This window comes from Simochromis diagramma, unplaced genomic scaffold (genome assembly GCF_900408965.1).
Source record: "Simochromis diagramma unplaced genomic scaffold, fSimDia1.1 OVJJ01000603.1, whole genome shotgun sequence".
Taxonomy (NCBI): Eukaryota; Metazoa; Chordata; class Actinopteri; order Cichliformes; family Cichlidae; genus Simochromis; species Simochromis diagramma.
Window position 1 is genome coordinate 6999577 of NW_024387414.1, and position 22101 is coordinate 7021677.

General features: G+C 37.5%; 3 protein-coding genes across 3 annotated transcripts in view; all 3 read left to right on the forward strand.

Annotated features, from left to right (window-relative positions):
* The window catches only part of LOC120721031 (synaptosomal-associated protein 25-B), a 36446-nt gene extending 29640 nt beyond the window's left edge, over positions 1 to 6806 (forward strand). The window contains exons 5-8 of the mRNA XM_040011033.1: positions 1645 to 1762; positions 4696 to 4815; positions 5953 to 6097; positions 6677 to 6806. Of these exons, the coding sequence (XP_039866967.1) occupies positions 1645 to 1762; positions 4696 to 4815; positions 5953 to 6097; positions 6677 to 6745 (452 nt within the window). The 3' untranslated portion in view covers positions 6746 to 6806. The remainder of the gene's footprint in view (positions 1 to 1644; positions 1763 to 4695; positions 4816 to 5952; positions 6098 to 6676) is intronic.
* A 3148-nt stretch (positions 6807 to 9954) lies between these two features.
* On the forward strand, positions 9955 to 12602 carry LOC120721033 (cytochrome c oxidase subunit 5A, mitochondrial-like). The gene is made up of 5 exons (XM_040011035.1): positions 9955 to 10096; positions 11647 to 11763; positions 11874 to 11995; positions 12140 to 12262; positions 12473 to 12602. Exons 1-4 carry the CDS (start codon positions 10024 to 10026, stop codon positions 12251 to 12253), a joined length of 426 nt encoding a protein of 141 aa, XP_039866969.1. The 5' UTR covers positions 9955 to 10023; the 3' UTR covers positions 12254 to 12262; positions 12473 to 12602.
* A 914-nt stretch (positions 12603 to 13516) lies between these two features.
* Positions 13517 to 21533, forward strand: fam219b (family with sequence similarity 219 member B). The gene is made up of 7 exons (XM_040011034.1): positions 13517 to 13961; positions 15869 to 15977; positions 16714 to 16807; positions 16937 to 17014; positions 17997 to 18048; positions 19383 to 19533; positions 19624 to 21533. The coding sequence occupies exons 1-6, from the start codon at positions 13887 to 13889 to the stop codon at positions 19530 to 19532; spliced, it is 558 nt and encodes a 185-aa protein (XP_039866968.1). The 5' UTR covers positions 13517 to 13886; the 3' UTR covers position 19533; positions 19624 to 21533.
* Positions 21534 to 22101: the final 568 nt, after the last annotated feature.

Consider the following 22101-nt stretch of genomic DNA (forward strand, 5'->3'; position numbering starts at 1 on the left):
AACTAGTTTATTAATAAAGAGTTGAAGTTTATCCTTTGCATTTTCTTAACTAATATTGGTTTCTGCTTAGCGATATGTCTGAGCCTCTCTGTCTGTCATTTTATTAGCAGGATTATTTAAAAGGTTATGAATTCATTTGCAAGGAAATTTTTCTAGAGGTGGAACTTGGGATAACTTTGACGTGATTAACTCTTGAAATTGATCTGGATCTGAGGATACTTTGAAGAATTCTTTTTAAGTAGACATTTTGCAGCTTTACAAAAATAGTATCACACTGACGTAAGAAAACTCGGGAGAGATTTTCTTGGTGTTCTCAATTAAATATCATAAGACTAATCTGGAACCAGATATTCCTCCTTATCCAGGGATTCAGTTCATGAATGGGGTAGAGTGAATTCTAAGCCCTGGCTGAGGTATGCAGTGTCAGACCGCTTTCATTTCTATCTACATCACGCAGTTACAGCCAGGCTTGAGACTGAAAAATCGATACATTGTTTCCTTTTGTCTTAATAATACACTGGTGGATTTTATTAAAATGTGCAGGCGCCATGACTGGATTATTCAATCAGTTTGAATGACCAGAGTAACTACTATGGTGGCACCTATAGATGGCATTACCTTCTCTTTCTGTGGCATTAATACTGAAGCCTGTTTAATGCTTTGCATGCGGCATTGTGTTGTTTAACCCTCCGATATGCCTTTACACAGGCACAGTAATAGTTTTTTTCAACAATAGTCCGTCCATATTTGTACTTAACCTATCATATTTTGAGACCTTTTAAATATTTTTGGCCCTTTCTGCCTCTTCTGATCCTTTTTTCTTCTTTTCCTTCCTTTTGGATCTCAGGCTTCTCAGCCACCTAAGCCACGAATTTCTGTCTTTCACTCTCTTTGTCATCTATTTCTATTCTCACTGACATGCAGTAATATTTAAGCAGTTAAGGTGGCAGAATAAATGTCCTTGTGTACACTTGCAGAATTGGATGAAGCATACTGCTACTGATTCTCAGCACCACTCACATCAAATACTTACTGAGAAAAGATGATCCCATGGAGGTAGGGGAAAAAAAGGCTATCACGAGAAATGCATGCAATTAAAAGTCACATGGAAAGCTCCAGATGAAGAAAAATTAAAGTTCATCTGATACTTTTAATGCTTTTTGCCCGCTTTGCCTTCTGCATCTAGCAAAAAACAGTCTGCCTCTTGCAATCTAGCGTAGAGCGCCAGCCCTCGATACAAACCAGTCAACTTTATTTCAACACTCTCATGCCTTTGTCCTCACCAGAACAACTTGATCGTGTGGAAGAGGGCATGAACAAGGTGAACGCAGACCTGAAGGAGGCCGAGAAAGATTTAAAAGATATAGGACAATGCTGTGGTCTGATATGCCCATGTATTAAAAAGTAGGTACCGGCCAGGAGTCGTGCGCTCTTGCCTGTCCAGTGCTGGTGATGGTGGTGGTGGTGGTGATGGTGATGTCTGATGTCTCTCTTGTCACAGTCAATGTCTTTTTTTGTCTTCTCTCCTTTGTCCCCCTTCTCTACTCCCATCCCCTTCCTTCCACCCTGCAATTTCTTCCTCTCTTCTCTTCTCATGTGCTTACGTTCTTTTGCTGGGATAAATGACAATGTGTTGGTAATCAGAACAACTGGAACGCATCGAGGAGGGGATGGACCAAATCAATAAGGACATGAAGGATGCAGAAAAGAATTTGAACAATCTAGGACAGTTCTGTGGTCTATGTTCATGTCCCTGTAACAAGTAGGTGTTGCCTATGTCGCCTGACTGCATGTGTTTCAGTGCCTGCCTACCTGCCTCTTTATCCATCTGCCTGCTTCTGGTGTGTAGAGCATGGTGAACTGTGGTGTGAGCAGTCAGGCCTACAGCCACAACAGCACGCTCTCTGAACAGGCACCAGCATTGCATGCACGAGTGTGAGACAGATTATTTAAATTAAGACTCTGCAGGGAGAGAATGTGTGCATGCATGAACAACATACGGATGCCACTGTATTTTCTGTCCAGCCTCAGCAGCTGTCAAAAGCCCTTCATTCCACATTGGATGAGAGATTCTCTTCCAGCAGGGAGCAGCATCTGCAAGGATCTCGGCCACAGAAACACTCCAAACCCTACCCAAACTCCCACCCTAACGTCCTGCAGCATGATGCATCACGCTGTGTAAAAGTCCAACCAAGAAACAAATCAGTTAGTCGCCTCCTTACATAAAGATATATAATTGGTTATGCCTCAGTGCATTCAAATGAATCCAAGCTTTTTTTCTATTTTTTCTTTTTTTTATAACAATAGGACTCTATGAAGAAAAAAGGTAACTTTGTTTTACTGGTTGTTATTGTTATCAAGTAAAAAAAAGCTTATCCTGGATTACACAGTTACTTGATAGTCACAGCCAGTCAGTCTGACGGGTCCTCCAGTTCAGAGACATACGTTAAAGTTTTATATTTCACATTTAGCCTTTTGGAAATGTGTTTATTTGCCTTTTTGCAGACAATGTGGTGAAAATCTGCATTTTTAAATACTCTATCCATGTCAGTTCAAGATCCTACAATATTAGAGAGCAACCCCCAGTGATCCAGGAATTTGTTTGGAGAAAATTATGAATTTGGTGACAATAGGAAGGACTCTATGCTTCTGTAGAGTGTAACTAAAGGTGTTATTGTATCACTTATAAACACATATATATATTTAAGGAAGTGAAAGCTGGGAAAATTTACAACCTTACCTCTGATTATAGATTGAATCCTACCTCTCTTCCCTCAACATTGCCCTGCACATTACAGTCTCATGCATGAGTTAGGCAAACTTGTTTTCTTTTTCTGACCACTGTTTCAGTATTAAAGTTCTTAAATCTGTATATTTACTTTTTAAAGTTAAGTTGGATTGCTAATGTCAGTTTTGCCAAACTCCTGTGTGATCTGTTCTCTACCCTTTTAGCAGCCAAACTATGGCCGCTGAGTCATGTCTGAGCATACTACACGCTGGGACAAATACATTTGCTGGATATGGTTATACTATTTCAGAGCTATAGAAAATACAAGTGGCTTACAAACCAAAAGTATATATAAGAAAATTGTATTTTTATTTTCATTTGGTTTACACCCAAAGTGTTTCTCAGATATTTGCCTGGGAGTGAATAAAGGGAAGTCTTAATGATTAACAATATGCACATTATATGTACAAAGGTACAAACCATGAATATGGGGAGTTGGGTAAAACTTGCTCTTTTGTTTTTGAGGAAAGGATTACGCAGAACCAAACAAATGATTTTTGTGTTATATCTGATTTTATTCCTGTATTACTTAACTGGTATTTTTTTTTAGTATTTTTGTTTGCCTTTAGTGTGTAAAGCAACAATTTTTAGATCTAATCTGGAAATGACATTACATTTGAACAACAGATAGTTATTGTCCAACACAGTGACATTGACATTAGCACTATCCTTTTCGCTTTACTTCAACACATCAGTCATTATGTATGAGTAAAGTCTGTTTTTCCCATTTGGAGAATATTTAATATTTGGGTGTATTTAAAATCCGTCTTTATTCTGGTTCCAGAAGATTTGGTTTTGGGGTTCAGAGCTTGTCTATTCTATGGCTCTTTGGTCCTCCCTTTTGTAAACCAGTAGTTATGTAATCCTGTGGTTACGTCATATGTTTCATTTGATTGAGACTGTTTGTATGGCAACCCTGGGTCAAATAGCATGAGAAAAAGAATTCTAGCATGTCTAGAATACCTGGTGGGTGAATTTGTGTTGCCTCAAATGGGCTGTAATTGGCTGAAAACCAAACAAAATTTACCTAAGTGGAAATCTTCACCTACCAGATATTCCAAGCATTATAAAACAAATGTTAAGAATTACATTTGCTTATTTGACTGTATGCAGTGAATCCTCCTACTGATCTATCCATCCAGATGAAATGAAGGGCTGGTTTTAGCAAGTCTTCCATGCAAAATGATCACATTGTATGTTTAGGGATTTTTTTTTTTTTAATTAATATGCTTTTTTTTTTTTTTTTAAATCACATTGGATCTAACGGCTTTCTTTTAATAGATAGAGCATGTATCGGAGCCTTTGCCTTTTTTACATTTTTCCTTTTTCATGTCAAATATCATGTTTCTGCCTTGCATGTCTCCTCACTGCATGTTTACATCTCTGTGTTTGTGTGTCTTCTGTCTGGAGACTGCTTGTTGTGTTCAGTGTTTGTGCTTTTCTGTATGTGCTTGTGGGAGAAGTTTTGTTTTTAAACTTTTAATTCCTTTCTTGCATAAGCCACATTGAAGCTTACTGTGTTGGATTCAATTGATCTGCATGTTAGATCAATTATTTGCTAACAGACTGCAAATGCATGTATGTAACCTTATCATACGTGGCTGGCATGTTGCTTTTAGGTGGCTAATTGGCTTAAAACCATCTGCAGTGTCTTCTAAACATATATTCATATATATATGTTTTGATAGTAAATAGCAAGAAATAAATCCACATGGATAAAGCTGCTTACTCACATTCACACTCACTGGCTGCCTTACATGTTTACTCAGATACACAAACCAGCCCACAAATGCACACATACACAACCATTCAGTCATTAACAAACATGCATATACATGCACACACATAAACATACACACACAGAATAAAAAGCTACACTGACTCTGACTGAACTGTATGTGTGGTAGGATTAAGGGCGGGGGCCAGGCCTGGGGAGGGAACCAGGATGGAGTGGTGAACAGCCAGCCGGGGGCACGAGTGGTGGACGAACGCGAACAGATGGCCATCAGTGGGGGCTTCATCCGCAGGTAACCATTCATGTGTGTAGGTGTTGGTTTGTGTACGCCCCAAGCTTGCTTGTTTGTGTCTGACTCTGTGCATAAATGCTCAGGTTTGGTTGTTGTGCAAAATGAGATATGTGGTAGTGTTTATGTATGTAATTATGTAATGACTGGAGGCATATCCTGGAGCCGACTGTTCATGTGACTCTTTAAGTAACTGTTTTCTTTCCTTATGCACAATGTGACTGGTAATCTCTCAACTGAGTTTCGCCTCAGGAACAGATCAAATTGTATTAATGTTTAAAGATGTAAATACTGACGAACTGTGGAGACATTTCAGTCTGCAGCAATATCTCTTTAATTATGCATTAATTCGATATTTATATAAACACAATAGTTCCCACGACAACATTTTGAACCTATATCAGCGTTTAACCATTTAAAGCAAAAACTTATTTTTATTTATGTATTGCAGCTTAATTACCTGAAACCTATCTTTGGCTTACCAGAGGGATCTCAGCCCTCATGTTGAAAGTCATTCAGTAATACCTAGTTATGTAATTTGCTGTCTGAAAGGTGAACATTTGTACTTTTAAACGTGATGTTTCTAACCCTTCATTCTCACTAGAGACAAATACACTGTAGTAGTTAGTGTTTCCTTCTTAAAGTAGATGTGTTATGTGTTAACCTATTTTCTGTTGTGCACGTACTTCACAGTAGAAAATGGTCACCAATAATGCTAATATTTTAAGTTAGAACATGTACAGGTATTTCCTTTGTGCCAGTAGGGCAGGCTTTTCTACTTTTCTGTCTATATGATTTCAGTGAGAGCAGAAATTCCTCACAGGTAGAAACCTGACCGCCTTCTATTTAAACCTTTGGTTTGCAAGAAGCAGTCAAACAGAACACACCAGACTTAAAGAAACCCTCCTGTAGAGGCAAATGAGTTACAATGACTCACAGACAATGGATAAACTGAGGGGCTGCATGAATAAGACCTTTTAGTAAGGAATAAGGATTGGATAAGGGCTTTTTAAAATTAATATTACATGTTTTTAGGAAGCAATTTAACTCCATTAAAATGCTCTCCAGCACAATCCAACAACAGCTCCCATTGACCTTAAGCCAATAAGCAGTCTCACTTCAACCTTGTGAATTTTTCAGGGTAACAAATGATGCTCGGGAGAATGAGATGGATGAGAACCTGGAGCAGGTGGGCGGCATCATTGGCAACCTGCGTCACATGGCCCTGGACATGGGTCAGGAGATTGACACGCAGAACCGCCAGATTGACAGGATCATGGACAAGGTAGTGTGCAGTCAGAGCTTTTTATGCCACTACCATGAACAGTATTCAGTTTATTTGATATGGGATGGTGTTTTATATCTGTATAATAAATATATATGATGTTTGATGGAAACAAGTCAGCTTCAAAAATGACGCTTTGAAATATATCTAGACTGACGCATTAGGTTATAATTTCTCAAAACATTAAAAAAAAAGAAGAAGAAAAAGACAGAAATCGAAAAAAGGAATTAAAATCAGAACGTGTAGTTGGACCGTTCCAATGCTGGAATTTTATGTAATGCAAATAAAACACAAAAATATGTGCAAAATATAACTGTATAGAAAAAACAGAAGTTGGCTAATGGATTACAGGCTTGGCATCAGGGTATATAACAGCAGATATAAATCAGTTGTGCTGACTTTGATCAGATTTAGCCCCGATTTCACACACTAATGGGGAATTCCTGATTCACGTGCCATTGCATACTTTATCCATCCATTCAGTATCTTCATTTAATTTGCCCCTCTCCACTCTTTAGCACTGGTTTGACCACATTTTCCTACCTGAGCTCTATAACAGTTGGTGCTTCTTTCTTTCAGGCTGATTCCAACAAGACCAGGATTGATGAGGCCAACCAGCGTGCCACAAAGATGTTGGGCAGTGGCTAAACTACAGCGAAAAGTGCTTTCACCCTATTTAATCCTTGTCACCCTAACCCCCCACCCCCCCCCCCCAAAAAAAACAAACAAAAACAAACAAAAAAAGAAACCCTCAACCAAACCTATCCCTGCCCTTAACATCGACTCCTGGCGCCCTCTTCCTTTGCTTAGTAGCAGGCACTGCAAAATTATGCTTTTATTGTGATACTGATAGAGTTTTGCACACATGCACATATCACACGTTGCTCTGCTCGCCCCTCCAACTCCTGCATCACTTCCAGTCCTTGTTGTCAGTGTTGTTCTGTGATGTTGCTCATCTAATTTTGTTTAAAAAAAAAATAGTTACACAACCACCAGTCAAACTCTTTCCATGCTGTACATAGTGTTTCTTTAATGGTTTCAGTGATTTAGATCACGTGTCCTGTTTTCTTCATCATTCTTTCTTTTTTTTAAAAAAAAGTATATGTGTAAGATAAGTTGTATGTACCCCCCGTTTCAAAATGTCCTTCACTCATATCAGTATTCTGGTGTTGTCACACAGTGTATTCAACAGTTAAGATGTTGTGATGCTACAGTACCAATAAGGCCACAGTGATTTGAAGTTACCAAATGAACATGCAGCCTTTACTGTTTATTACCAAGGCTACTGTTTAAATACATTTAATGGCCATAGTTGACCAAGTGTCTGGGCCATTTGGATGAAGATGTGGCTTTCTGGTCAAGACTATACACTGGTATTTTATCAACTCAATTAACAGAGCAGTCTTAAAAGAATATAATGCCATTTAAACTGTATAGAACAAGTATTTTTCCTCAGGGAGCGAAATCTGACCATTTAAAAACAAAAGCAAAATGTTTGTTTAATGCATTGAAATCTATAAAAGCCACCGCTTATAAGGCTTGGTGTGTAGGTGAACAACTGCAGTTGCTTATGGTCTGAATAGCATCATTGATAATCAGACAAATATTAGCATTAATCACAGTGAATGTACAAGGATGTGAGGCTTTGATGGAGGTCAGAGGTCAAGCAATCGATCCAACAACTTATTCACGTACCATGCTACAATTTATTCATGATCCAACCCTAGCAATATAAAGTAGTGCATTAAACGTATTATGCATGTCCATCTGCTGCTAGAAAACACAAATTAATTCAGTTAAACAAGCAAATATACCCTAACATGGAAACCGCATGCTACTATGTAGGCCACACAGAGGAGGGACCCGTATTTATCTGCAATGGTGCCACTCTTTGTTTCATGTCTCTTTACCTTTCCAAACTGTGACCATCACTGTAAAATAAAACCTTGGAAAATGCCAATAAAACTATCATAACTGTAGAATCATACTGAGTTTTCTTCCTTTTTTTGGAACAGAGTGGAGGTGGTGAGAAAACAGTTTGAGTAATGGCGTTAAATGTCTGCAGTGTTACACTACACACAAGTTAACACCTAATCTGAGTGTGTGAGTTGGTTAACAATTGTAGTAGCATTTTCAGATTCTGTATTTTTTATGTCTTTCTTCAGAATAAAGTACAATAATTGTTATGCAAGGAATCAGAGCCACAGTGTAATTGACATGTATGGATTTTATCTGGAATAGTTGAACAGTGTACTCCACCCCTTGCCCTATGAGCTGGGGTAGGCTCAAGAGATAGGCTTAAGAGAATAAATGAACTCAGAAGTTTTGGCTTCTTGGAAACATTTTGAGGTTTCATGATATCTGTATCATCTCATTTTTCACTTTATGGTGAATTTTTGAATTTCTATTCTTATTCCAGATGACTTTACATAAGAACAGTAACTTAAATTGTAAAGACTCTTATAAGAGTCTAATATCATTTCAAGCTCATATGGGAACATGAATGTTCCGTGTAAATCCAATTTAAGAAAATGTTTGTTTTTCTGCTGCTGTTCCATGGTAAGGTCAGAGGTCAGGGAGCTTATCTAATTACATGTTTAAAGGAATTCTGAAATTGAGGCTAAATGCCTAAGCATACAACGTCAACATGAATATTTACAGAGAAAAGAAGAAAATAAAAGCCTGACTCGGATAGAGAAAGATAGAAAGAGACAGGCAGAGACAGAGAAGGAAAGATGTGCAGCAACACATTACACTAATGGACATCTACTGTGGTGCTCTGGGCTTAGGGGGGATTACAGTTCACCGCGTCACTAAGAACACACACACACACACACACACAAACTTGAATCAACACATGACAGAGTAATCCACTGTACCTTAGTTACATCCACAGCAAAAGGCCTGCCATGTGACTACAGACAACCCCCACATAAATCAGTATTTAAAAACTCTAAAGTATTTGATCATTTGTGTTTTGCATTGACATCTTCCACTTCTTTGACTTGGGCTGCACCTGCAGCCACACTAGAAAATTACTCGTGCTGTTACAACCAGAGGGCTAAAGAATATATTTTAAAACCAACAGCTCCCTCTGCTGGTGTTATAGGCCATTACCGGTGGTGTTACACTGTACCAACTTGAAATATGAATTTTAGTTTAGTAATTTACTAGTCTACCACACTATTAAATTAGTTTACTAGTCTAATATATAAAACTATTAAACTAATTTAGCTTATGAAGCCAAACTAGTTTGCTAGCCAAACTTCTGCTTAACTGATGTAATTATGGGACAGACAAATGATTTCGAAGATGGAACTGCCAGACAGGAGGAAAGGAGGAAGACCACGGAGAAGATTCGTGTATTTAGTGGAGTACATGCAGAGGATTGGGCTGACAGAGGAGGATGATCGGGATATTGTGAGCATCGATACTCAGCTATGGCGACCCCTAAAGGAAGCAGTCAAAAGAAGATAAGTGAAAGCAAAAATTCAACGCAAAATAAATGAAAACTTAATCTAATTCGAAAATATAAAACTGTAATAACTTTTATTTCTGCATATATGACTATATTGGGCATAATACTAATTTCCCATGATTGGAAAACGAAACTAAAAATAAAATGGAAACTAAAATGAAAAAAATATAAATGAGCAAGAAGAAAAAAATTCTTTTTAGAAATTTTATTGTTAAATCAATATATTTATATTTTACTTTATAGTAGCAAAAAAAATCCAAACAAAAAAACAACAACAACAAAAAACAAAAAAACAACAAAAAACAAATCGCTCACGTCAACGGCCTGGAGGAGGCATTCGGCTGGCTTCGTTCAGTCACGTGACCATGGCGCCCTCGTCGTGTCCTTCCGTAGGTCCAGAGTACCCCTTTCTAGCACGTACAGGACGGTTAGTATCCAGTGCGGTAACATGTTCCGTGCCGTTTTCCGACTGTCAGCTTCAGGAGCGCGGAGTCTGACTCGGTCACGACCCTGCTACTCAGGTAGGACCGTCTGCTTTGCACCTTACTTGAAATTAAACAAACTGTGTGATAAATTAAGTAAAATGGGCTCGTATAGCTACCCAGCTAGCTTAGCTAACCCTGTGTGCTTGTATGTAGCTAGAAGCTAACATGGGGTGACATTGAATTAAAGTTGTGACCTGCTGTGTTTAAGGGTCTGAAATTAAAATAGTCTGGTGTTTTCACCTTTCGTTGTGTGATTTAAATATTGAGGCGCGAAGTGAATTAAAGCGTAAAAGTCACGACCTTGCGATGACCCTCCTCGGTTTGTTTGAGAGAGTCAGCAACCGCAGTTTGCACGCAGCTCATATCAACACGTTGGACTATGGTCAAAATTGAATGCAAATCACAATGCTACAGAGTTTGATCTAAGATTTACACCATGAGCATGTATTTTTGGCCTTTTTAATGCTGCTGTTCTCCTGAAATAACCGACCTGTGCTCACCTGTGCAGGTCATCTAATGTTAGTTGACGGTATATGGCAGACGGGTTTAGAACATTAATGAGTGCTATGTAAAAAGTTAATCATTATTCAGGATTGTTGGACTAAATAAATGGAGGCATTACAATATTTGGTAGAAGTGGTTTTCACTATCTGTCCTTCAGTTAGTTTAAGAAGGTGCTCTGCTGCCTGTCCAGTAAGCGGTGCAGAGGGTCATCTGGATTATCCATAATGCATAACAGTTTGTTCAGTGACCTCCTCTCTACGACAAATTCTTAGTTTGCTGGCTTCCTACACTGGAAATAAAGAAACTGAAACCAAACTCGTTTACGTCTTCAAATGTACACGCAAACACCAGCTACTGTGATCAAGGCGATGTAGCAATAAATTGCATGACCCTATTTTACTTTACTCCCTCAAAATGTGTAACGACTACTGTTGTGCGTGTTTTCACTCTTTCTGTAATGCCGCTGGAATTTATAACTTTGGTACAGTACTTTGAGTTCTGTTTCTGTGTATAAAATGCAATTTCATACCAGAGTAGAAATGAAAAGGAATTAGAAGGTTTTTGACAATGTGCCCTTGTTCAAAAGCCTCTGAGGTTGCATTCAGCCAGAGTGAAAAGTGATAAGAAGCAGCACTGTTAATGATAAGGCCATGCGAAGAGCAGTGGGGCTTTGGGTACTGTGAAAAGAAAAAAAATCAGTTTAACAGCAAAATGAACATATTGTTTTAAAATATATTGTTTGTTAAAAATGCTTTTGATATCTATTTAAAAAGGTAAATGTTTATTACTATGGTTCAGCACCAAGATGCACTTCCTGTTCATTTGTAGATGCAGGTAATTTTACAGTGTGTTCCAAAAGTTTAAAATGTCAATGTGTGTATGTTTGATTAAGGACCTGGAATGTTTTATTTATTTTAAGTACAATACAGTGTTTTAGAACTTTCTTTGTCTCGGGTAACAAAAATAAATAAATGTATGTTTTTTTTTAAGTCCAAATTAGTTCAGTTTTAAACTGTATTATTTATGTATGTATGTAATACAAGTATGTCCTTGAAACTTATTTATTGAATGCTTTTTTCAAGCTCCCTTGGCCTCCAGGTGCTACTCCCATGGAAAGGTGGAGACAGATGAGGAGTTTGATTCCCGTTGGGTCACTTACTTCAGCAAGCCTGACTTAGATGCTTGGGAACTCAGGAAAGGTGACTTTGAGTGGATTCTTTTTGTATTGTTATAGTTCAAATGAGGGTTACTCTAAAAATCATAACTTTAAAATGATATTGCTACTTCTGTAAACCAAACACACACACAGGAATGAACACCCTAATTGGATATGATTTGGTACCTGAACCCAAGATCTTGGATTCGGCATTAAGAGCTTGTCGGAGGCTGAACGACCTGGCCAGTGCCATCCGCATCCTTGAAGCTGTCAAGGTGTGTAAGACTCACTTCAATAAAATATGCCATTAGAGGAAATGAAGTCACATAAATCGTAGTCTTTGAGATTACAATTGGATGTACGCCTTGTTAGGATTTTTTTGTGCCTTATAGCTGATCACATTTTTATCTTTATCTTAGGACAAAGCAGGCCCCCATAAAGACATCTATCCCTACCTGATCCAAGAGCTAAAGCCCACCCTCACAGAACTCGGCATTTCAACACCTGAAGAGCTGGGAATTGACAAGTTGTAAATTATCAAGGTGAGACTGCACCATACTGCAGCATGCTACCTGGATGGGCAGTGTGGATTTTAAAAAGAATTGCTTCAGGCATTAGTAACTGATGCTGCCCAGTGCTACCTCGAACTGTGCATTTGCATGCTGGTCTACTTTATTGCACAACATTATTGCAGATTATGTGGCCCGTTACGTACTTTCAATTGCAAACTTGTTTTGTTTCTCTTTCCTCAGGTTATTAGATGTATAAAGAGATGAGCTTTCCCGATTCTCTCCATGCTGAATTGCCTATATTGTTTAAATCCTAGCTGTCCTGTGGTGTACAAAATAATGGACCTTATAAATAAACCAGAAATTGATGATGTGTGCTTGTTCTTTGTCTATGACTAATACATCCTTTGATGTACTTAATTACACCTTTGTAAATATCTGATGTGAAGAATAAATAATAACCAGCTGAACTCTATTTAAAAGGATAGGAACTGTAGCATTTTTTTTTTTTTTTTTTTTTTAAACGGATGGTCATGATGAATTCGATGAACCAGTGTTTTAGATTTTAGTCAGTCCTTACAGTACCCATGTTTATTGCCTATAAATTTAAAAAAAACAAACAACAACAACAAAAAAAAAACCACTCCAAAGCCTCCAGGGTCGCAAGCAAACAGGAGGCTGAAGACGATCAAAGGAGCAAAAGAAGTGTGTGAGCAAAATCCATTGTAGTGAATTGGAAGACTCCCTGATAGCTGCAGATCCTGACTGTAGACTATGCAGAGCTGGGCTAGTAATTACATCTCAAAGAGAGCAATTAATTTGTATTTTGAACTGTTTCTCATTTTCATATTTTTATATATTATATACACAGATGAAACCCTAATGAAAATGTAATTTTTAAAGTAATTCCCAAGTTATAGAATTTTAAGTGTTTCCTTTTGCTCCTCTTGCTTTCTAAAGAAACCTAGTTTAGATATGCTATGTTAAAACTCAAAAGTTATTTTTAATAATAAAATATTTCTATCCAGATATTTAGGTGTATATGTAATACAAATGTAGACTTTTTATTTTTCACTTGGTCACAACCGTTTTAGACCTCTCTCTGGGCTCTTATTTTTGCTCATCAGGTGGCAATGAGAGGCTACAAATCATCCTGGTTGTAACTATATATTTGCGTAAATAAGATATTTAAATTGATACGTGTATCTTATTCATTTTTGCTTAATATATTTATTATATTACTGTAACTTAAAACCAAGTCATTGCTTGAAACTGCTTGGAAAAGTTTTCGTTTAGTTTCACGTGAACCGTGAACATTAATTGGCAAATATGACAGTCTAGTATTATGACAGCTTAGTGACACATTTAAGGCCCCTTTAATATTTATCCGCAATTTTCTTAATAAGCTGGGCCGGGCTGCTTTGTCGTACTTCATGATTTTATAAACCATTTAAGGAAACATTCTCGAGTCGAGCAGGGTTTTATTTTGAAATGTTTGTTTCCCGGAAGTAGTAGGAAACCTGTCCCGCGAGAGCCCCAAGAGAGCACAGCTAGCTAACAGAAGTTCCTGTTTGCTTATGGACTAAAAGTCCCTTCCCGATGGGGCAGCTGTCAACATGGGTGTGTTGCGGCGTAAAGTGTGACAACTAAAGCCAAGATGATGAACGACATTTTGGAGGAGCCGGAGAAGGACTCCCTGCTGGAGGCACAGCAGGATTCGCAGGGTTTGTCGGTAATGTCAGCTAAACCTAGCTAACGGGGGAGGATAGCTAACTAGCTTAGCTTTTGATTTTTGACATTTCGCTAATTGGGAAATCATTTCAAAATCATTATAAGGATGAACAAGACTTCGTTGATAGACCTTAATAAGTGTGGGAGAAATTAATGGAGAGTGAGTGAAATGAAAAATTATCAGAAGTATAGCTTGTTTTTGCAAATCGAAAGGACTAAAACTATAGATTTTAATTTCTCTTATATTCTTTGGCTGCTGCAATGTAATAGACAGCTCTGGGGAGGAGCTGGAGCTAAATCAAAAATGAATCCAAACGAGATTCGTTGCAATATTAAACATATTAACTAATTAATTCAGTTTCTATTTCTGTTTTGTAAATAATATCACTAGGAGATTTTTCTAAAAAGATGATTAATTACAATAATATTTGACTGATGTACAGTACTGTGCAATTGTCTTGGGTAGCTTCTCATTTCTGTATATTGTTCTGCAAAAATGGGAAATAGTTGCAGTGATTTTTTTTTTTTAAACTTGTGCAAGTATGCATGAAAATAAGGCTGTTGCTTGGTCTGAAATACACTGGGAAGCCATGTTGGGAGAAAATCCTCCCGAGTTTCTGTGACAAACCTGCTACATAAAATACAACAGTGCTGTTACAGTTTTGATTCTTTCTTCCTGGTTGGTGTCTGGCATTCATTCATATGCATCTTTGCTGATTTGACAAAAGTCCAACTGGGATAACCGCATGTTTTAAGAGCTTTCTTTACACGCCTATATTACTTTTCTTTCTGTCGGTCCTATAGAGTGCTGGCTATCCCAAGTTTGTGTTCAAGTGGCTGGTGGGAGTCACAGAGTAGGTACTGGAAAGTGTGTGTTTCCAGTAAACTTAAAGGTTTAGGCTTCTATCCTCCTCAATGATCACAGCACAGACCAGGGACAATAACCTATTATCCTTCGTGTCCTCCCTGGTGAACCTTGTTTTTATCCACTGTTGATTTGTTTGGTATAGGCGTCTACTTGTTTTTTGACCCAGTTGTCATCCATGTATCAGTACCAGTGGCTAGGTGTTATCCCTTTGAAGGAGCCCAAAGCTTTAATTTCCACTTCCTCTGTGTAAAGGTTATGTACAATGGGTTATAGGGGGAGCCCATGGTACATCCGTGCTTATGTCTGTAGCAATTCTAATTGTTTTTGATACATGTGGTGGTAAGGCAAAAGTGTACTGCAGTGCAAATCTGATTGTAAAGCTGGTTCTGTTGTGTAAGGAACTTTCTTTACTCTTACTATACTCATTTAATGACTGTCTCCAATGCCTCGGTTGTAGGTAGGTATACAAAGAAAAGGTAGACAACATCAAAGGACCCTATGGTTTAATCTGGAATGAGTGCAAGTTTGCGGACCTTGTTGGTGAAGTCAGTGGAGTTTTTGAACAAATGTGTTTTTTGTAACAGGCTACTGATAAGAAATTGGTTTTTCTTATGGTTTCTCTTATGTGTAGATGCAACACTATTTTATACCTTAAGTTAAGTGTTTTTCATGGTTGAATGTTTCATAAGTCAGTGTGAAGTGGTTTTGAAAAACTTTGAAAGACCTTCAAAAGCTGAGAGAACTGTTGCTCAAGACATGTGAAAAGATTAGAAGACAGCTTCTTGGAATCAAAATACTTAAAAAAAAAAAAATGAGTGGTGTTTCAAGACTTTACACGGTGCTGTATATCTTGTTTTGTCCTTTTGTTCCATCCTGTTATTGTAACATGTAAACCATTTTATCTTTTCAGTGATTTTCACCATATAAAAGACAGTCACTTCATTTCATTGTACAGTACATTGTATTTTGACAGTGAAGCTGTTGATTGAGTAATTTATTAAGTAAGATACTGATTGTGCTTTCAATTTTTGAAACTTAAGGGGCCAAGTAGTGGCACAAGACCTAAGAGCATAGATGGCGGCATCAGGCCTGTGGAAAAAAGAGGACCTTACATCATGTCCAGAGCGCCAGCCATCCATCTCAAACTACGTAAGTATTTCCTCACCTCAAACAGTTGGTGGCATAAACACGTCAATTTTATCTCTGTCTGTAGGTCACCAGTCCTCCTGTGATTGTTGTTTTTATGAGGTGATTTATGCTGATGTGCATGAATAGTGTTGAATGTGCACCTAGCAGGAAAACAAATCCTGAGTCATATGACACTGTTGGGCACTCTCAGCTTAACTTAGCCACAAAATATCTTCCTCTTGTTTTTGTTTTTTTTGTTGTTGTTTGTTTGTTTGTTTGTTTTAATGCAGTACTGCCTAGGGGCCTGAATATCTTAGCCTAGTCTTTTTTTGGGGCCCTGTCCCTTGCACAGAGTTTCTTTTGGATTTTCTAAATCTTGTAATGATACCACGTACAATGTACAATAAGACTCTCATCTTATGTTTTTCACAGAGTGGTAAACCACTGCCAGTCTGCCTCTCCCTGGGATGTTCTTTATATACAAAGTCATGTTACTTATTAACTAAATAGATATTAGACATTTCATTGGATACAAAACTTTTCTAGTCAATGGTTCATACATCTCAATTTATTTTTAAAAGTGCATAGGAGTGTTTTTAGTCTGACTCACTATGAAATTCGTAGGTGTTATGAAAATGGGTTATAGGTTATATAGGTTACATTTTTCTGCCTGTGTAAACTGTCAGTGTTTACTTTCATTCTCCACTCCCTCTATGGTCAGTTCTGCCCTAACAAAAGACATTTTTGTTATCTCAAGAGAAACATAGGGAGATGGCGAGGAAAGCGCTGAAGAAGAAAGCTCTCTCACCGGGGCCTCCAGTGACGCACCAGCCCAGACAGGGAGCCAAGAGGTCAGAAGAAAAGAATATCAGAGGAAGCAGCTTTTTGTGATGTCAGCATAATGAAGATGAACTGTGATTTATTATTTTAATGTTGTTTCTGGTTGTCTTTTGGGTTGTTTTTTTTTTTTTTTTTTTTAGGATGGTGAAATATAACAAGGGCTATGCTGCTTTGAGTCAGCACGCTGAGGATACTTTGGTTGCAATTGACTCAGACAGGTATGGTCAAACCTGGTATTCATGTTATTAGGTTAAAACAGTAGTACACTAAGGACTAATGGTCTGGTGTTATCATTCAAATCCTTACCTACTTAACTCTGTCCAAAGAATGTAAGATGAATCAAGATGTTAAACTCATTTAGACGTTAAATGACCACATGATGTCTAACCCACCATATGTCATATCTTACCAATTCAGGTTAGTGTCTGTAAACCTATACTCTACAATCTACAATCTAAAATGTAAACCTGTTTAAAAAAAAGTCAAAAGGCTTTTAGTAGACAGTTGAATTTTACACATCAAAATGACTGAATTTGTTTATGTATGTGTAAATTTACGTTTATATGCAATCATAAGTCAATGTCTTTTTCAAATCGTCAAAGAGAAAGCACACCATTTCAAATATTAAACAAACCAGAACACTTCATAAATTACAGTTGCACTGTTAGGTTTGATATTTATTTATAGGAGTTTTGAACTCTTCCAGCAAGCCCAAAACATTAACATATAGTGCATTATGATTGGTGTTTGGGTCCTTAAAAGTGGAGGAATCTAGATGAGGTAAAATCACAGCAGCTGTTTGTAAAAGACAAGCGATTACATAGAATAAGATGTGGGTATTTGTCCAGTATAGTTTTGTAAATAGAAAGTATACCAGTGCTTCTGGGCTAATGAAGGCCAAGAAGCCAGATTATAAAGTACACTCATGATGTGCGATCGATAATGAATTTGATATAAACTGTAACACAGAATATACGAATGTAATCCAAAGGCAACAGCATGTATGCATATAAGTAAAGTTACTATAATGAATAGTGTTTAATAACTTGGTCTGTACAAGTATTTTCCTAACTGTTAAATTAAAACAGGTCCATTTTCTGTAATTCAGTCTAACCTTAATTTTCTTCACTGGGTTCTCAATTTGCTTTCTAAAATTGTGCCTCCTAAGTTATGAAGAATCTGTCCTTCATGTCTTAACAGTGATGAGGAGATTGATTTTGAGCAGTATTCCTCTGGATACTCTTCAGCTGAGGTGAGTTATTTCCACAGGACATTTTTTAGATTCTCTTCGAATCTGTTAGCATTGTGTCAAACTGGTTGGGTGACTTTTAGCCACAGCATGCTGAACTATAGTTTATGTTCTTATCAAATCTGGCTTTTTGATTTTTGTTTTAATTTTAGCTCCCTGCCTTGGTGCTTTGGTGCTTTTTTTCACAAACACATTGGATTGACTTGTCAGCACACACCACTGAAAGGAGACCACTGAAAACACTACCCTTTGCACCACCAAATTACATGCAAACTTGGGATTTTTTTTTTTCTTGATTAGCATTCAAATCTCTCAATGAATACAGAAGAGAGCCTTACCACAAAGCAAGAAAGCACGAGATAAGGCTAATCAAAAAGGTATTGGCTGAAGCACATGATTATTATGCCAACAAAGGTCATTCAGCAAGCAGCTCATTTACAGCTGCACCAGAAATGCATCAGACATTCACAACTGGTAGCAAATTGTTTTTTGTTTGAATTTGTACGCATGCTAGAAACGACATGTACTGAGTACATTTGTGAATAAATGTGAGAATAAAGGATAAGTTTTACTTCTGTTATTTGTCTTTCCCAGGCACTGAGTCTCGTGATTTAAGATTATTATCTTGGTTTGTACCTTGTGGCAAACTCTGTCTTGTTCTATTCTAACAAGACATACAGAGACTGAGTCATAAAATCTGGAAATAACTTGGCATGTTTCACTTCCAGTTCCTTCCTCTTGAGGTTGGTGGGTTTTTTGAAGGTTTTCTGGTGACAAAAGCTTTAGACACTTTCAAGTTTACTGTCCAGCATGCAGGATGCAAGTAGATACCCCCATCATGAATTTGGACCCTTTTACATGTCCCAGAAGTGTTTGCTAAAGAAGACTTCAGAGGTTGTCAGCTATAATGGATACATTACAGCTGAATGACTTCCACATTGTCACCACAATGTTTCTGACATTAGTGTTTTAAGTTTGATCAAGGCTGCATTGATTTTTAAAGATTTACATTCCAAAACGAATATAATAAAGTAACATAACAAAATAACATAACAACACTTCCAAGCTGGCTTACAAAACTATGTGCTAAATGGACTGGTATTCATCAAGAGCCAGGGAATCAAATCATATGCCTTCTGTTTAATAAATGAGCTGTTCTACTTCATGAGCACAGCCTCTCACAGAGTGCAGCAGCCCTTGATAGACTTGCCTTTAAATATGTAATTTTGAGGTGGGCAGACTTTCCATGTAAAAATTCATTAAGTAACATTATTTTTAAGTGGTTACACTAATCTGGTTGCATCACATCTCACTTATATTCTGTCTTTGCTCTCCAGATCCATCCTGATTTGAGCAAGCAGCTGCTTCAGGATGGCTATCGCCTGGATGAGATCCCTGACGATGAGGACCTGGACCTGATTCCACCCAAAGCCATGGGCTCCTCTGTGTGCTGCTGCTCTGAGGGCCCGTCCTGCCCCATACAGTGATGTCAGTGCAGTGACTCAAATCTAACAAAGTCTTGGCTCCTGCTTCAGCTTACTTTAATGACTGGTGCCTGACGCCTTCTTTGTCACGCAGCTCCACTGCTGCACTGCTAGAGGACTTCCAGCTCTAAAGCCAAACACCTCTTCATGCAGGACTGCGTGCACTGAGATTGCTCAACCCCCTTTGAAAATGCAGGTGGACGTGAGAACAAGCCTTATCCACTGTGACCCCAAAGCTTGACCTATTTTTTTATTTATTCTTTTTTTCTTTTGCTTCTTAAAAAAAAAAATAGGACTGTGTGAAATGCTAACTACACTACTGCTCCTAACAGATTAATTCAACATTTAGGATGATGCCCTTGTTAACCCAAGGGTGAACTGGTTACTGTCTTTTGTAATCGGGCAGTTACTTGTGCAACCCTCTAAGCATGACATGCATACAGATATGATACACAGTCTTACTGTTTCAGCTCTTTGGTGAATCTGCATTATCCAGTTATCAACCAACAGCTACATGAAGTAATTGCACCTTGTTTTATCAATGACATTCCCAGATCACTGAAGTATTAACTATTTTTTTTTCTTTAAAATTACATTTGAGTTTTATTCCTAAATGAAATGGCCACCACATAAATAGTCATGTCTCAACAAAAATAACTACTTACAATGTGAAAAAATATAGTTTTTGAGTGGACTCATTAATAACACACATAATCACTATAAAAGGTCACTACATTTTACAAGTTGTAATTGAGAAAACTGCGACAAACCAAGGAGGACTAAGCCATCATCTCCTTAAAAACAAAAAAACAAAAAAAAGGTCATTGGACAGGATTGGATAAGAAGAAAGTGAAGCATACTAGTATTCTAGTTGGCAAATGCCACACTGCTGTTTAAGGCACAGCTGTGAGCAGATGGAATAAAGTGCTTTGATAGAAGAACACATGACATTTAACTACATTTGGACTTTATAGAAGTCATTATGTGACATTTGCATTTCAGTTTTTTTTATTCGATATGCATTAAGTAACATGGTGTGGTTGAGAAAAATTCAAATATGGATTTATGTTAAAGACTTTTGTGTTCAAAGATGGATATGTAGCATTTTGGTTTAGAGCCTCATTCAGGTTATGATTCAACTAAGAGTTACTTTATTTTATTTATATATATATATATATATTTGTCATTATTTGTTGAAGACACTAACTATTGTGACACGATAACATGACAGCAGATCACCATTAGAAACTTTTAGTCCAGCCTTATGTTATTTTATTAAGCTTATACTATATGTTGGCCTCATTTTCTGTGTTATGTGTTGCTGATGCCTACATAATGGACACACTTATGTACTGAAAAAAAATTAAACTGGAAGACAATTTTTCTTTTTCCACTTTTAAAAATGTATGTGTTCACTGACATGTTACAGCCTGGGTGATATTTTACTGTTAACTGTTTGAAACCGTAGTAAAAGGAAAAGATGTTAAACGTCAGAGTAAGTGGTAGTGATCACTTCTCAGGAGATTTATTTGTGTGTATGTGTGTGCATGCGTGAGTGATGGATGGATGGATGGGTGGGTGTGTGATCATAAATAGAAATGATTTGGTTTTCCACTTACATTTACGAAATAGAAATTAGGAAACTGCACAACGAGTCAAGTGCAGGGAGGACATGTGGCTGCTATTTTTACTGAAATACTGGCCACTCTGTTACTTCCTTTGCTGTGATGTTAACTCTCAGTGGTGTGAATAAATGATATAGCATACCACTTGATCAACATAACAAATTGAGGACTGGAAAAGTGACATTTTGTGCAATGACAAAGTAGGAACCTTGGTTTGTACTTTACAAAGTTGGAATCAGTTCCTTTTTTCCCCCTCACACCTTTGCACTGTAAGGTGTTAGAAAATCTTACCTTACTAGTATTTGTCACGCACACCATCTCCTCCCAGCACTACTTGGTTGTAATGTGGGTGTTTAAGGAATAAAAGCTGATTCTACTATAACACTTAAGTGTGAGTTACTCGATACAGGTGTGAACTAAATGCTTTAAAATGGACCAGCTGAATTTATAGTGTATTGACGCCGGCCCTGGCTCTGCACGTTCTTATGTACATACAATTTTGCACTTAACACCAGTGGTCAGTAGCAAGTACACTTGACTCACCTGTACTATGCAACTATTGGGACAATCTGTATGGTGTACATCCCTGTGATGAGATAGTGTTGTTGCGTGCAAAATGCAATAACAGGTTGTTTTTTTTTATGATGGCAAATGCTAATCTTTTTATTTGAATTGTATTGTTAATTGGTTTACATTAAAAAATAAAAATCAGTTGATTATGCTTATGTGTCTTATTTTTGATTAGCTATTATTAGTTGTTCTTTGGTAAATGGGTAGTAACCACTTGCCTGCTACTATGTGGATTTTCAAGATATTAAAACTCATGAACTCTTTAAAACTTCTCAAGGTTTCCTGTGATATCAGGCACGTAGACATTTGCAGCTTTAAATCCTGGATTTTTTTGAGTCCTGGACCTTTATGGATTGGACATCCCACAGACTCTCAGT